The 18,331-nt window shown below is 36.2% G+C and overlaps 1 protein-coding gene across 1 annotated transcript in view; it reads left to right on the top strand.

The window, feature by feature from the left end:
• Positions 1-18,331, top strand: part of DNAH6 (dynein axonemal heavy chain 6) — a 291,954-nt gene that overhangs the window by 1,995 nt on the left and 271,628 nt on the right. The window contains exon 3 of the mRNA XM_067703886.1: positions 17,150-17,323. Within this exon, the coding sequence (XP_067559987.1) occupies positions 17,150-17,323 (174 nt within the window). The remainder of the gene's footprint in view (positions 1-17,149; positions 17,324-18,331) is intronic.

Here is an 18,331-nt window from a genome sequence, read left to right as displayed (position 1 = left end):
TTTTGTACATGTCTGAAAATAGTTTTAAGAATCCATTTATGCCCTTGGATAATTATATATCCATGTAAAAGACCAGTGAAAGTGCATAAAAAAGTGAAAAGTGAAAGTCCTCACTCGGACTTTCAGATGTTAACTCCTGTTGTTAGTGGTTGCCTTTCAGGCTGTTTTATATGTTTATTCAAATATATATGTGTATATATATATATGTATGTGTTTGTGTATAAACATATAGCTTTAAAGAAAGATTATACAGTACATACTGATCTTCAAAGTACTGATTTCACTAAAACATATGGAAGTCTTTCCAATTTGTGCATACAGAGGTATCTTCTTTTTTTTTTTTAATAGAAGATGTTGGGGATAGAAGTTTATTAATTAATTTATTTATTTTTGCTGTGTTGGGTCTTCATTTCTGTGCGAGGGCTTTCTCTAGTTGTGGCAAGTGGGGGCCACTCTTCATCGCGGTGCGCGGGCCTCTCACTGTCGCGGCCTCTCTTGTTGTGGAGCGCAGGCTCCAGGCGCGCAGGCTCAGTAGTTGTGGCTCACGGGCCCAGTTGCTCCGCGGCATTTGGGATCCTCCCAGACCAGGGCTTGAACCCGTGTCCCCTGCATTGGCAGGCAGATTCTCAACCACTACGCCACCAGGGAAGCCCCAGAGGTATCTTTTCTAACAGCTGCACTGTGTTTTGTTGCATGGATGTGCCATGATAGAGTACCCATTAATTGTTCTCCTAAAAGGAGTTCTGGTTATTTCCTTTTCATTTTGTTGTTGTTATTATTTTGCTATTGCAGATAATGCTGCATTAAATGACTGCCTTTGTACAGATAAAAATGGATTTTCAGAAGTGGCATTTTGTAGGTCATAGAATATGTACATTTTAATTTTGAAAACTATTGCCCAATTGTGCTGAAAGGTTTACCTTTGCACCTACGATGTATAAGAGGTCCTGCTTACCTACATCTTTGCCAAAACTGACGCTATCAGTTCTCTTATTTTTGCTAGACTGATAAGTTAAAATGGCATCACATCTTATTAATGAAGTTAATTGTATTTTCATTCATTCATTGGCATGTATGTAACTTATTTCGTGGATTCTGTTCATAATCACTGTCTACTTTAAAATTAGATTGTTTGCTTTTTTCCTATCAGTTTCTGAGGTTTTTAAAAACATATATATATAATGTATATATGTGTAACTGAATCACTGTGCTGTATACCTGAAATTAACATGATATTGTAAATCAACTATATTTTAATTAAAAAAAATAAATAATAAAAACATATATATACATATATATTATGGACGTTAACCCTTATTCCATTGCTTCTCAAATTTAGGTACTGATTCATGCTGGAGGAAAACATTCTTGAAGGTCCATAGTGCTCATTTGTTATTTTTATTTTAATGTTACTTTATGTGAAAAACGGTTTACCTAGGGATTAATTCAAAATTTTTGATAAACAAATTAACATCTTAAATGCAAAGAAAACTACACAGCCAATTGCAATTCTGATTAACAGAAAATGCAAAGTAACAGATGTTGTTGACACTGAACTTCCATTTGCAAGGTGGGTATGGCACTACCTGCAGCTGCTCTCTTCTCCAGAGAGCAGTGTGCCTGCACTATGCATTGTGGGGAGTTTGGGGGCCTCTCTACTATTTTTTTCCCATGGAATTAGTATTAAACCTTTTACACTTGTTTCTTTCTGACGGGTTTACCTTCATGTGGCAAAAGTGTATAATTAACCCTTGATGATTAAAGTAGTTCCGTTTGACATCAGTGTGATAAATTTATGTATATTGAATTCAACGCCTACTACATGCCAGGCTCTGAGTCATGCTCTGGGGATACAACAGTGAACAAGGGAGAACAGATCCCTGTTGACATTCTAGTAATCCTAAATAATTAAACTGAAGAACGTCATCTAATGATAGGTGCTGTTAAGAAAATAATATAGGGAATGTGGTCAAGACAAACAGCAGGCTACTTTAGATTGGGTGACTACAAAGGTCTCCCTGAGGAGATGTCATCTGAATGAGTCCCAGACTATAGCCTTTATCACCTGCCAGACTGTGAATGGACAAGCCTTCAGAGATTACAGTCCCCAGCCCTTGAGCTGCCTCAGCTGATGTCAAGTGGAGCAGAGGCAAGCTGTCCTCACTGAGCTCTACCTACATGGTAGATTTTTAAGCAAAATAAATGTTGTTGTTCTGTTTTAAGTTACAAAGTTTGGAGCATTTTATTATGTAGTAGGTGACTGGAACAATATAACAAATACATGAATATAGTAGTTCTGCAATATTAAAAATACTAAGGAATAAAGTGAAAATGACATAAATTTCTACCACATGGAGAGAGTAGCTTAGTATTCAAGAGACTAATTTCATGTGTATAGGTACATGTAGTTTGATTTGTTCTGACAGAGTTAGTAATACTATGTTTGTTCTTTTTATCATTGCCATCCTTCCCCTCTCCTCCCCTCCCCTTCTTTGTTCTTTTCTCCTCCTCCTATGCCCACCTCCCCACCTTCCTTCTCCTCTCTCTCTTCTTCTCTTCCCTCTTTCTTTCCCTCTCCCACTCTTCTTCTTTTACATTTTTCCTTACCTTCAATTCTCCAATCTCTGACCCCCATTTCTATAGTATCTGTCATTAACAACAATCTGATGTACATCCTTTCTTGCTTTTCTCCATGCTTAATTTTATATAAATGGATAAATACACACACAAAAATACATATTTTTACATAATTTTTTATGAATACACAAGATAAAAAGATGTAAATTATAACATCAAAAACATAAAATATGTAGGGGGGATAAAATGGAGAGCTTTAGAATGCATTCAAGTTTAAGTTATTATCAACTTAAATCATTACAAATATAAGTTTTTTTAAGTGAGTCTCATGGTAACTATAAAGCAAAAACCTATAGTAGATACACAGAAGATAAAGAGAAAAGAATCTAAGCTACTGAACTACTGAAAAATATTATCAAATCTAAAAGGAAGAGAGCAAGAGAAGAAAAAAGGAGCAAAAGAATCATAAAATAGCCAGAACATAATTTACAAAATGGCAATAAGTACATACATATCAATAATTACTTTAAATGTAAATAGACTAAATTCTCCAATCAAAAGACACAGACTAGCTGATTAGATTTTTTTTAAATAGACCCTTCTATTTTAAATCTCTTATAGGCATCTACATGCTGCCTACAAGAGACTCACTAGAGATGTAAGGGTACAAACAGATTGAAAGTGAAGGGATGAAAAAGGTATTCCATGCAAATAAAACCAAACGAAAGCTGGGGTAGCTATACTTATATCAGACAAATAGACTTTAAGACAAAGACTGTAATAAGAGACAAGATCATTATATAATGCTATAGGGGTCAATCCAACAAGAGGATATAATGTTTGTAAATATGCACCCAATATAGGGGCACCTAAATATATAAAGCAAATACAGATCTAAAGGGACCAAGAGACAGCAATACAATATTAGTAGGGGACTTTAACACCCTTCTTTCATCAATGGAAAAATCATCCCGACTAAAAAATCAATAAGGGAACATTGCCCTTAAATGACAAGTTTGAACTAGTGGACTTAAGAGACGTATATAGAAATTCCATGCAAAAGCAACAGAATACACTTTCTTCTCAAGTGCACATGGAACATTCTCCAGGATGGATTATATGTTAGGCAACAGCACAAGTCTTAATAAATTTAAGAAGACTGAAATCATATCAAGTATCTTTTCTGACCACAGTAGTATGAAACTAGAAATCAATTACAAGAAGAAAATTGGAAAATTCACAAATTTGGTCAAGGAAAATTGGGTCAAAGAAGAAACCAAAAGACAAATTAAAAAATACTTTAAGACAAATGAAAATGGAAATACAACATATCAACACTTATGGGATGCAGCAAAAGTGGTTCTAAGAGGGAATTTCATAGGGATAAATGCCTACATTAAGAAACAAGAAATACCTTAAATAAACAATCTAACTTTACACTTCAAGGAACTAGAAATGGAAGAACAATCAAAGCCAAAAATGAATAGAAAAAAGGAAATAACAAAGATCAGAATGGAAATAAAGGAGATAGACACTGAAAGAACAATAGAAAAGATCAATGAAATTCAATGAAACTAAGAACTGGTTCTTTGAAAGATAAACAAAATAGACAAAACTTTAGCTAGACTTACCAAGGAAAAAAAAGAAAGAGGACTCAAATAAAATCAGAAATGAAAATTTAGATGTTACAACTGATACCACAAAATATGAAGGATCATAAGAGACTGCTATGAACAAATATGTGCCAATAAATTGGACAACCTAAAAGAAATGGTTACATTCCTAGCAACATACAACCAACCAAGATTGAATCATGAAGAAATAGAAAATTTGAACAAACTGATTACAGTAAGGAGATTGAATCAGTCATCAAAAACCTCCCAACCAACAAAAGTCCAGGACCAGATGGCTTCACTGGTGAATTTTACCAAACATTAAAGAATTAATACCAATCCTTCTCAAACTCTTCCAAAAAACAGAAGAGGAGGGAACTCCTCCAAATTCATTTAATAAGGCCAGCATTACCCTGAAGCCAAAACCAGACAAGGATACCACAAGAAAAGAAAATTGCAGGCCAATATCCCTGACAAACATAGATGCAGAAATCCTCAACAAAATATTAACAAACAGAACTCAATAATACCTTAAAAGGAGCTTACACCATGATCAAGTGGGATTTGTTCCAGGGAAGCAAGGATGGTTCAATATCCACAAATCAATCAGCATGATACACCACATCGACAAAACAAAGGATAAAAATCATATGGTCCTCTCGATAGATGCAGAAAAAGCTTTTGATAAAATTCAACATCCATTTATGATAAAAGTTCTCAACAAAGTGGATTAAGAGGGGACATACAACAACATAATAAAGGCCATATATGACAAACCCAAATATAACATAGTATTATGTTAGTATATCACTAACATAATACTCAACAGTGAAAAGCTAAAAGCTTTTCCTCTAAGATCAGGAACAAGACAAGAATGCCCACTCTCAACACTTTCATTCAACATAGTATTAAAAAATCCTAGCCACAGCACTAGGATAAGACAAGAAAAAAGAGATAAAAGGCAAGAAAAAGAGATAAAAGGCATCCAAATTGGAAAGGAAGAAGTAAAACTATTGCTCTTTGTGAATGACATGATACTACATATAGAGAACCCTAAAGAGATCACCAAAAAGCTATTAGAACTCATAAATAAATTCAGTAAATGTGCAGAAAACAAAGTCAAAATACAGAAATCTGTTACATTTCTATACACTAATAATGAACTATCAGAAAGAGAAATTAAGAAAACAATCCCGTTTACAGTTGCATGAAAAAGCAGGAAATACCTAGGAATAAACATAACCAAGGAGGTGAAAATACCTGTACACTGAAAACTCTAAGATGTTGACAAAAGAAATCAAGGAAGACATAAACGGAAAGAAAATCTGTGCTCATGGATTGGAATAATTAATGTTGCTAAAATGCTGATACTACCCAAAACAATCTACAGATTCAATGAAATCTCTCTAAGAATTCCAATGATATTTTTCACAGGAGTGGAACAAACAATCCTAAAATTGTGTGAAACCACAAAAGATCCCAAATAGCCAAAGCAATGTTGAGAAGGAACCATGAAAGATCTTGAATAGCCAAAGCAATTTTGAGAAAGAAGAACAAAGTGGGAGGTATCATGTGTCCTGATTTCAAACTATATTGCAAAGCTATAGTAATCAAAGCAGGATGGAGTTGGCATAAAACAGACACATAGATCAATGAAACAAAATAAAGATTCCAGAAATAAATCCATACATATATGGTCAATTAATTTATGACAAAGGAGCCAGGAATATACAATGGAGAAAGGACAGTCTTTTCAGTAAATGGTATTGGGAAAACTGAACAGTCACATGGAAAAACAAAACTGGACCACTAACTTACACCATACACAAAAGCTAACTGAAAATGAATTAAACATTGGAACAGAAGACCTGAAACTATAAAACTTCTAGAAGGAAACATAGGTTGTAAGCTTCTTGAGATCAGTCTTGGCAATGATTTTTTGGATTTGACATCAAAAGCAAAGGTAACAAAAATTAATATACAGAAATCTGTTGCATTTATATATACCAACAATGAAAGACCAGAAAGAGAAATTAAGGAAACAATCCCATTTACCATCACATCAAAAATAATAAAATACCTAGGAATAAACCTACCAAAGGAAGCAAAAGACCGGTACTCCAAAAACTATAAGATGCTGATGAAAGAAATCAAAGATGACATAAACAGATGGAAAGATATACCGTGTTCTTGGGAAGAATCAATATTGTCAAAATGACTACACTACCCAATGCAATCTACAGATTTAATGCAATCCCTATCCAATCACCAATGGCATTTTTCACAGAACTAAACCCATACACCTATGGTCAATTAACCTACAACAAAGGAGGCAAGACTATACAATAGAGGAAAAAGAGTCTCTTCAATAAATGGTGCTGGTAATGTAAATTGGTACAACTCCTATGGAGAACAGTATGGAGGTTCCTTAAAAAACTAAAAATAAAGCTACCATATGATCCTGCAGCCCCACTCCTGGGCATATATCTGGAGAAAACCATAATTCGAAAAAATACATGCATCCCAGTGTTCATTGCAGCACTATTTACAATAGCCAAGACATGGAATCTACCTAAATGTCCATCAACAGATGAATGGATAAAGAAGATGTGGTACATATATACAATGGTATATTACTCAGCCATAAAAAAGAATGAAATAATGCCATTTGCAGCAACATGGATGGACCTAGAGATTATCACACTAAGTGAAATAAGCCAAAGATGAATATCATATAATATGCCTTATATGTGGACTCTCACTCTCTCTCTCTCTCTCTGTCTCTCTGTCTGTCTCTCTCCCTCTCTCTCTCTCTGTCTCTCTCTCTGTCTCTCTCTCTCTCTCTCTCTCTCTCTATATATATATATATATACACACACACACAAATGAACTTATTTCCAAAAGAGAAAGAGACTCACAGACATAAAACAAATTCATGGTTACCAAAGGGGAAAGGGGGTGGTAGTGGTCGGGGGAGGGCTAAATTGAGAGGTTGGTATTAACATGTACACACGACTATATATAAGGTAGATAACCAACAAGGACCATATAGCACAGAGAACTATGCTCAATGTATAACTGAATCACTGTGATGTATGCCTGAATCTAACACAATATTGTAAATTAACTATACTTCAATAAAAAAATTTTAAATTTATTAAAAACTACAAAAGCAAAGGTAACAAAAGCAAAATAAACAAGCGGGACTACATAAAACTAAAAGGCTTCTGCACAACAAAGTAAACCTTCAACAAAATGAAAAGACAACCTCTGGAAGAAACTATTTGCAAATCATATATCGGATATGAGGTTATAATCCAAAATATATAAGGAACTCATACAACTCATAAAACAATCAAATTTTAAAGATGGGGCTTCCCTGGTGGCGCAGTGGTTGAGAATCTGCCTGCCAATGCAGGGGACACGGGTTCGAGCCCTGGTCTGGGAAGATCCCACATGCCACGGAGCAACTGGGCCCATGAGCCACAACTACTGAGCCTGCGCATCTGGAGCCTGTGCTCCGCAGCAAGAGAGGCCGCGACAGTGAGAGACCCACGCACCGCGATGAAGAGTGGCCCCCACTCACTGCAACTAGAGAAAGCCCACACACAGAAACAAAGACCCAACACAGCCAAAAGTAAATAAATAAATTTTTTTTAAAAAAAAAGGAAAGCAAGGATGTTTAAAAACAAAAAAAATTTAAAGATGGGCAGAGGACCTGAATAGACGTTTTTCCAAAGAAGACATACAGATGGCCGACAGATTCATGAAAATGTGCTCAACCTCACTGATCATCAGGGAAATGTGAATCATAACCACAATGAGGTATCGCCTCACACCTGTTAGAAAGGCTATTATCAAAAAGACAAGAAATAGGAAATGTTTGCAAGGATGAGGAGAAAAGGGAATCCTTGTGTACTGTTGATAGGAATGTATATAAATTGGTGCAGTCACTATGGAAAACAATATGAAGTTTCCTGAAAAAATTAAAAATGTGATCCAGCAGTCATACTTCTGGGCATTTATCTGAAAGAAATAAAAATACTAGCTCAAAAAGATACTTATAGATACGTATAATTGCACCCCATATTCATTACAGCATTATTTACAATACCCAAGACATGGAAGCAACCTATGTGTCCATCAGTGTAAAAACAGATAAAGAAAATGTAGTATATATACACACAATAGAGTATTATTCAGCCATAAAAAGAAGGAAATCTTGCCATTTGCAACAACATGGATGGACCTTGAAGGCATTATGCTAGGTGAAATAAGTCAGACAAAGAAAGACGAATACTGTATGATCTCACATGTGGAATCTAAAGAAAATGAAAACTGAACTCATAGAATCAGAGAACAGATAGGTGTTTGCCAGAGAACGGGTTGAGGGGGTGGGGTGGATGAAATGAGTGAAGGGGGTCAAAAAGTACAAACTTCAAGTTATAAAATAAATGACGTCCTGGGGATATAATGTACAGCATGCTGACTATAGTTAATAATACTCTATTGTATATTTTAAGGTTGCTAAGAGAGAATATCTTAAAAATTCTTATTATAAGAAAAAAAGTGGGGCTTCCCTGGTGGCGCAGTGGTTGAGAGTCCCCCTGCTGATGCAGGGGACACGGGTTTGTGCCCTGGTCAGGGAAGATCCCACATGCTGCAGAGCGGCTTGGCCCATGAGCCATGGCCACTGAGCCTGCGCGTCCAGAGCCTGTGCTCCGCAATGGGAGAGGCCACAACAGTGAGAGGCCTGCGTACTGCAAAAAAAAAAAAGAAGAAGAAAAAAAGTGTAACTATGTGTGATGATGGATGTTAACTAGATTTATTGTGGTGATCATTTTGCAACATATACATATGTTGTACACAGACTAATGTAATGTTATATATCAATTATGTCTCAATAAAAAATAAAATAATATTCAAATAATAGTACTCTTCTAACATATTTGCTGTAAAGATTAATGGGTGTTAAAGTTTTGTCACATAGAAGAAGCTCAATAAATGGTAGTTAATATTGTTATTTTAAAAAAACTATAAACAAAATTTCGGGAATTTGAACCCAACTATATACTATATCATTGCCAGTGGGATTTACCTCAGGAATGTAGGGAATTAACCATTTAAAAAGCAATCACTGTAATTCACCATATTACCCCACTGAAAAAAAAGACATATGATTATATCAATAGATGTAGATAAATCCTTTGACAAAATCCACCACCCATTCCTGATAAAACTCTCAGCAAATTAGGAGTAGAAGAGACCTTCCTCAAGTGAGTAAGGGTCATCCATGAACAACCTACATCTAACCTCAGACTTAATGGTGAAAAATTATGAACAAATAAGGATGTCTGCTCCCAGCATTTCTGTTTAACAATGTATTAGAGGTGGTAGCCATTGCAGTAAGGTAAGGAAAAGAGATAAAAGGAACCCAGATTAGAAAGGAAGAAGTAAAAATTTTCCTTCACAAAGAACATGATCATCTATTTGGAAAATCCAGTGAAAGCTATGAAAAAGTTACTAGAACTGATAATGAGGTTAGCAAGGATACAGAATACAAGATAGTATAAAAAACTAGTTGCACGTCTATGTATGAGCAATTTGAAATTGAAATTAAATAAAAATACTGTTTACAATAGCAACAAAAGTATGAATTGAGGGTAAATCTAATGAGAATGTGCAAGGCCTGAAGAATGAATACTACAAAATATAACAGAGAAATTAAAGAAGCTCTAAATGAAGAATGATACTGTGTTTGTAGTTTAGAAGACTCAATATTTTCAAGATGTCAGTCCTCCTCAAATTGATCTATAAATTTAATGCAATTCCAATCAAAGTCCCAGCAGTATTTCTCCTTTTTGATAGAAATTGACAAGCTGATTCTAAAATTCATAGAAAAATGCAAAGGACTTAGAACAACCAAAACAACTTTGAAAGAGAAGATCAAAGTTTAAAGTCTAATGCTCCTGATTTCAGTACTTACTATTAAACTACAATAATTAAGACATTGTAGTATTGGTGTCAAGATAGACAAATAGACTGATGGAACACAATAGAGAGTCCAGATATAAGCCTATACAATTATGGATTCCACTGGAAGAGTGCCCATGAAAAGTTGCTTGGTTTCCCCCAGACTTTGTGTCATACACCTTTTCCCTTTGTTAATTTTAATTGTTTCCCCCTTTTTCTTTAATAAATAATAACCATGAGTACAGCTACTCATGTAGTTGTAGGCTTTTCGATGATAGCCATTCTTACTGGTGTGAGGTGATACCTTATTGTGGTTTTGATAAGCATTTCTCTAATAATTAGTGATGTTGAGCATCTTTTCATATGCCTGTTGGCCATCTGTATGTCTTCTTTGGAGAAGTGTCTATTTAGGTCTTCTGCCCATGTTTTGATTTGGTTGTTTGGTTTTTCAATATTAAGCTTTATGGGCTGTTTGTATATTTTGGATATTATTTGCAAATATTTTCTCCTATTCCATAGGTTGTTTTTTCATTTTGTTTATGGTTTCCTTTGCTGTGCAAAAGCTTTTCAGTTTGATTAGGTCCAATTTGTTTATTTTTGCTTTTATTCATTTTGCCTTGTGAGACTAATCTAAGAAAACATTGCTAAGATTTATGTCAGAGAATGTTTTGCCTATGTTCTCTCCTAGGTGTTTTATGGTATCATGTCTTATATTTAGGTATTTAAACCATTTCAAGTTTATTTTTGTATATAGTGTGAGGGAGTGTTCTAATTTCATTGATTTACATGTAGCTGTCCAGCTTTCCCAACACTGTTTGTTGAAGAGACTGTCTTTTCTTCATTGTATATTCTTGCCTCCTTTGTCATAGATTAATTGACCATAGGTTTATTTGGTAGGTTTATTTCTGGGCTCTCTATTCTTTTCCATTGAGCTATATATCTGTTTTTGTGCCAGTGCCACATTGTTTTTTATACTGTAGCTTTGTAATATTGTCTGAAGTCTGGAAGGGTGTTGTCTCCAGATTTGTTCTTTCTCCTCAGGATTGCTTTGGCAATTCTCAGTCTTTTGTGTTTCCATATAAATTTTATGATTATTTGTTCTAGTTCTGTGAAAAATGTCATGGGTATTTTGATAGGGATCACATTAAGTCTGTAGATTGTTTTGGGTAGTATGGCCATTTTAACAATATTAATTCTTCCAATCCAAGAGCATGGGATATCTTTCCATTTCCTTTATGAATGTTTTATAGTTTTTAGTATATAGGTCTTTCACCTCCTTAGTTAAGTTTATTCCTAGGGATTTTATTTTTTTGATGCAGTTTTAAACAGGATTGTTTTCTTACTTTCTGTTTCTGATATTTCATTATTAGTGTAAAGAAATGCAACAGATTTCTATATGTTAATCTTGTATCCTTCTACCTTGCTGAATTCATTTATTAGCACTAATAGTTTTTGTATGGAGATTTTAGGGTTCTCTCTATTGCATATCATGTCATCTGCAAAGAGTGACAGTTTTACCTCTTTCCTTCCAATTTGGATACCTTTTATTTCTTTTTCTTGTCTGATTGCTGTGGCTGGGACTTCCAATACTGTGATAGAAGTGGTGAGAATGGGCATCCTCATCTTGTTCCTGAATTTAGCAGAAAGACTTTCAGCTTTTCACGGTTGAGTATTAAGTTGTCTGTGGGTTTGTGGTAAATGGCTTCCCTTGTAACTGCCTTTAGAATCCTATCTTTATCTTTAATTCTCACCATTTTAATTATGATATGTCTTGGTGGGGATCTGTTTGGGTTTATCTTGTATAGGACCCTCTGTTCTTCCTGTACCTGTTTCCTTCTTTAGGTTTGGGAAGTTTTCAGTCATAAATTCTTCAAATACATTTTTGATCCTCTTTTCTCTCTCTTCTCCTTCTGGAACCTCTATTATGCTTAGGTTGGCATCCTTCATATTACTCTCTATATCTCATGTGTTACTTTCTTTTTTTTTTCATTTCTATTTCTGTCTGCTGTTCTGATTGGGTGATTTCCATTATTCTATCTTCCAGGTCACTTATTCATTCTTCTTTGTTATTTAGTGTGCTATTTATTGCTTCTAGATTGGTTTTTATTTCACCAATTGAGTTGTCTAATTTTGATTGGTTTGTCTTTACAGTTTCTAGTTCCTTGTTACAGTGATCTGCATTTCTATCAATCATCTTTCTTAATTCCTTTAGCATTTTTATTATCTCCTTTTTGAACTTGTGGTCTAACAGTCTGGTGAGGTCTGTTTCATTATTTGTTCTTTCAGGAGATTTCTCTCGTTCTTCTAATTGGGAGTAGTTCCTCTGCCTTTTCATTTTACTTAAACTTTCTCTGTCTCTATGAATTCAGGAGAAGCACTTACCTACTGTGGTGTATGAAGGGATATTTTTAAGTGGGAGTGACCCTGTGTAGACTGTGTGAGTCCAGTATTTTTGGTGCAGTGGCTGGGTTTGGTATGAATGACAGCCACATCTTTCCTCATAGTGTGCTGGCCATTATCCCTTGATAGTAGGTATGATTGATGTTGTGGTCTCCAGAGCCTGTGCTGGATGTCAGATGAGACCTCCTCTTTGCTCCATGGCTGTCACAGCCCTGTTGGGGCAGGGTCTGCTCCCCAGTTGTTGGAGTAGAAGCCCTGAGGGTTGGGTTTGATCAGGATCCATTGCCCTTGAGTGTGTGAAATAAAATTCATATTTTATGGCAAGACAAGAAAAATTTAAACATAAAAAATTCTTCTCTGCACTTTGGCCTGCTCTCTTCCCCCACGATGCTTGTGTTTCTGCATTATGCATCAACAAAACCTTCCCCATCAGCAGGAATACCTGCTCAGCCTTAAAGAGCAACATTCTCCCAGCATCAATAAGACAACTCCTTAAAAGATAACATTCCTTCTTGATCTTGTACAGGGTCACATGACCCACCACAATGATGCTTAGATCTGGATCATTTAAACTACCAACAAAATGTCATTTGATGTATAGCCCTCTTTCTCAAAAAAATTTATATAACTGTGCCTTGACTTCTAACAGGTGGAACAGTTCTCAGAGCTTTCTGGGGTGCTCTTTCCTGACTGTAATCCTCAAATTTGGCTTGAATAAAATTTTCCATTTCTTTCTTAGATCGACTGATTAATTTTTCATCGACAAATACATGCCCTGCCCCACAGGAGGTAATTTCTAAAGCAAGTGAGGTCCATGTGGTCACAGTGACCCTGTGGACTGCTTGTGCAGGTGGCGTGGTTCCATCCAGAAGCAGCCCATGGTCACATCTCTTTCTCCGTGTGTTTGTCCCAGACCTACTGCTAGGCTGTGCTGTGGAGTGGGCTGGGGCTGGGGCCGGGGTGCTGTGGCTGCAGGAATCTAGGTGGTCGTGCTGCCACCTGAAACCTGGGCTGCCTCTGTGGCCAACCTCTCCCAGGACCTGTCAGCCGCAGATCCAGCTCCAAGCTGCAGTGTAGAGTGGGCGGGGCCGGAGCGCTTCTGCCAGACACAAAAGAACAGCTGTGTACTCCTGCCCAGGGCCCGTCCACCAGAGACTCAGCGCCCAGCTACTGTGAGTTTCTGTGGCACCACTTAGTGTGCATGCTGACAAACTCTGCATGTGAGTGCCGACAATGGGCTCCAAGGTTCGGTCCGATCCACACCCCAGGCCCTCCAGCCTGTCTCCCTGCAAGTAGATTGAGTCCTCTCCCAGGGCCTGTTGGTCCAAGGTTTGGCACTTTGCCTCTGTGAGTATCTGTGGCCCCATCTGGTGTGCACCTTGAACTGGGAAGTGAGGTGTGGCAGCAGCCGCCAGCACTGGTCTCTCTCTGCCCTGATTGTTAGCAAGCCAGCATGCCCACCCTCATCGGGAGTAGAATTTAGGCTTTTGCAGCCCCTATGTCTGTCCCAGCGGACCTCCCGGCAAGTAAGGGGCCTCTCCAGGGCAAGGGTGTGCCCTTGTGGACCTTCTCTCCTTTACGGATCCCTCCCAGGGGCGCCAGTTCCGTCTCGACGCCTTTTCCCCCTTCCTACCCAGTTGCGTGGAGAAGTTTGTTGAAGCTTTGGTTGTATAGGAGTTCTTCTGCCAGTTTCCCGTTGGTTTTCTGTGAGACTTGTTCCACATGTAGATGTATTTTTGATGTGTTTGTGGCTGGAGGTAAGCTCCATGTCCTCCTACTCCGCCATCTTGATCCCCCTCCAACAATTTTGTTTTTAAAAGCCCAAAAGTGGAAACGACCACCATGTCCATCAAGTGGTGAATGAATAAATTGTGGCGTTTCTACACTATAGGATACTACTCAGCCTTAAAAATAAATGAATTATGGATATATGAAACAACATAGAGGAATCTCAGCATAATTATGCTGAAAGATGGTGGGCAAAAAAAATACATACTATTTTATTACATTTATATAAAGGCCTGGAAAATGCAAACTAATGTATAGTGATAGAAAACAGATCAGTATTTGCCTAGGGAGGAGTATTGGAAAGGAACCTGAAAAGGCTCATGGTTGGGTTCTCTTCATTTTCTTGACAGTTTCATATATATATATATATCAGCACATCAAATTGTACACTTTAAATACATACAGCTTAATGTATGTCTATTATATTTCAGGAGAGCTATTATATCTCAGGAGAGCTGTTAAAATAATCTAAACTGTTAAAAAATGTTCACATTTCCCTGATTGTCTTATAATAATTTTGTTTGCAGCATCCTTGTTAAAATTTAGATCAAAATAAGATCCATGCACTAGCTGGTTAACATTTCTCTTAAGTCTCTAGGTCTGTAAGTTCCCCATCAACTCTTTTATTTTTTCTTAGGAAAAAGTTTTAATGGGCAAAATTTGGTTATTTTTCTATATAGTTCCACAGTCTAATTTTGTTGACTGTATCCCCACTGTGGTAGCTAACCTATATTTCTCTGGTTCTTGTATTTCCTATATGTTGGTAGTTAGGTCTAGAGTCTTAAGTTTGATTTTCTGGGGCCATGAGTACTTCCGTAGCAGGTGTAGTGTTCTTTCATTAAATTGGCATATAGAAGCTGGTTGTCCTTTTTTCCCCAGTTTTATTGAGATATAATTGACATAAAGCACTGTATAAGTTTAACATGTACAACATAGTGATGTGACTTACATGCATCATGAAATGTTTATCATGATAAGTTTAGTGAACAACCATCATTTCGTATAGATACAAAATAAAAGTAATAAAAAAAATTTTCCTTGTAATGAGAACTCTTAGGATTTACTCTTTTAACAACTTTCATACGTAATATACAGCAATGTTAATTATATTTATCATCTTGTACCTTACATCCCTAGTACTTATTTATCTTATAATTGGAAGTTTGTGTTACTGAAGGTTACAATCTATTTACAGTTATTACAAAATATTAGCTGTATTCTCTGCTTTGCAAAATACATTCTTGTAGCCTATCTTACACCCAATAGTTTATACCTCCCACTCCCCAACCCCTATAATATTGCTCCTCCCCCACAACTGGTAACCACTAGTTTGTTCTCTATATCTGAGTCTGCTTTTTTATTATATTCACTAGCTTGTTGTATTTTTTGGATTCCACATATAAGCGATATCATGCAATATATGTCTTTCTCTGTCTTTACTTAGCATAGAGATAGACTTTCTTAACAGTGTTGTAAAATTCACCTCTTATATTTTCATCTAGTACTTTTTTTTCCTTGATCTTTTTTTATTGAAGTATAGTTGATTTACAATATTTTATTAGTTTCAGGTGTACAGCATAGTGAGTCAATATTTTTATAGATTATACTCCATTTAAAGTTATTATAAAATATTGGCTATATTCCTTGTGCTGAACAATATATCCTTGTAGCTTATTTATTTTATACATAGTAGTTTGTATTTCTTCATCCCTTGCCCCTGCTCCCTTCCCTCTCACCACTGGTAACCACTCTATATCTGTGAGTCTACTTCTTTTGTTATATTCACTAGTGTGTTTTATTTTTTAATTCTACATATAAGTGGTAACATATGTCTCACTTATTTCACTTAGCATAATACCCTCCAGGTTCATCCATGTTGCTGCAAATAGCAAAATTCTATTCTTTTTAATGGCTGAATAATAGTCCACTGTATATATATAAGACATCTTCTTTATCCATTCATCTATTGATGGGCTCTTAGGTTGCTTCCATATCTTGGCAATTGTAAATAATGCTGCAGTGAACATGGAGTGCATATATCTTTTTGAATTACTGTATTTGTTTTCTTCAGATAAATACCCAGGAGTGTAATTGCTGGGTCATATGATAGTTCTTTTTCTTTAATTTTTTGAGGAAACTCCATACTGTTTTCCACAGTGGCTGTACCAATTTACATTCCCACTAACAATGTGCAAAAGTTCCCTTTTCTCCACATCCTCGCCCACATTTTTTATTTGTGTTATTTTTGATGATAGCCATTCTGACAGGTGTGAGGTGATATCTCATTGTGGTTTTGATTTGCACTTTCCTGATGATTAGAGATGCATTTCCTCTTTGGAAATGTGCCTATTCAGATTCTCTGCCCATTTTAAAAGTCAGGTTGTTTGGTTTTGTGATGATCTTCAATTAGTTATGGCTGTGGGAAGTGATTAGTGACCTTTGGGTAGAGTGGGAGTTCTGTATGATCCCACAGTAACTGTTGTAGTGAATGGTGGGGGTTTGTATTGGACAATTAGTGAGTATGTGATTTCATGCCTCTGTGTACTTTCTGTCATAATGTCACCCTTAGAAGTATTCATTGGTATTTAAAGGGCAGAATTAATGGAAACCAAGTAGAAAAGTCTTAGTCAAGCAATAGGCCATGGACAATGATGATAGCTGCTAATAATGATTGTGGCTTAGATAGGAAATTAGTCCAGGAAGGTGATCAATTTCCAACAGAGATAGAGTCCAAAGATAGTGAAGAACAAGTTCACATTAATATTTAAAAGATTAACATGTCTTTTTATTTCCCAAAGCCAGTGCTAAAAGCCTACCAAGATCATAAGAAATCAGAATCCATATATGAGCAGAATCGTTACCAGTTAATCACTTCTGGAGTCCTAAAGCCTCCAGGAAGCACTGAAGAAAGAAGTTCTACCAAATCTCTTGTTCAGTTCAAGCGTGAAGATTCTGTGAAAAAGAAAAAACAGGTAAGTATTGAAGTACTTAATTGATCTTTTTAATGTTTGTTTCATACAGCATTGCTAACATGCTTTTAACTCATAAGGATAGTGGCAAAATCTTTTCCCCTTAGGTTATGTAATGGATTGGGGTAATACAGTATTTCCCAGTTCTTCCTATTTAAGGAAAATTTGGACAGTAGAGTAAAATCATAAAGGAAAACTTTTAGCATTCATATAGTGTCTTTTGATCTTCTCTAGAAGACATGTTAAAAGAAGACATAACAGTATTTTGAATGTTATTATAACTTTTATGAAATTTTCATCATTATCCCCCCAAATCTTTGAAGACCTTGGTAAAGGGCAATAAAATGGAAACTGAACCAACTAGAGAGACAACTTTTGTAATTGGTGAGAGTTGTAGAGTGGGGAAGTTGCCTTGCAATGAATAAGTGAATAGTAGTTCTGGGGCAAAATCACTAGAGCCTGGCTTTATGTAAACACCTGTAGATAATTAAACAAAAGAACAGAAGTGGAAGAAAATGTGGAGGACACACCCACAATAAAAATACCAATAAAGCCAAGAATTCTCTGAGCTTTTTATTGAGAGGATCTTTCAGTGCTAGTTGTCTGTCTTTCAGGCTTTGTGCTGCAGTGCTAGAAATTGAGAGTTGAGGACAAGCTCTGTCCTTGAGGATTTCAGAATCTGGAGGTGGGAAATGAACAAGTAAACACTTAAGCGCAGTGAGGTGTGATAAGAGCTCTCACTGATCATTTAAAGTACAAAATAATGGAGAACTGAGCAGAAGAGATGCTTATACTTGGTGGCCAGGGAGATCATCAGTGGAAGAACAGCTACCCTAGGGAACTGCACTAAGCTCGGAGGAATAAGTGGAAAGTTAACAAGGCAAATAAGGTGGGAGAGCTATGGCCTTGGGAGCCATGGGTTTGGGTGAGATTATCCTGAAAGAATATCATATGATAAATTGTATGAAATTGTATAGCTTCAGTTAATTTGGTTTCTGTGAAGTAGAAAGA

This window comes from Pseudorca crassidens, chromosome 14 (genome assembly GCF_039906515.1).
Source record: "Pseudorca crassidens isolate mPseCra1 chromosome 14, mPseCra1.hap1, whole genome shotgun sequence".
Lineage (NCBI taxonomy): Eukaryota > Metazoa > Chordata > Mammalia > Artiodactyla > Delphinidae > Pseudorca > Pseudorca crassidens.
This window is presented reverse-complemented; position numbering and strand designations above follow the sequence as displayed.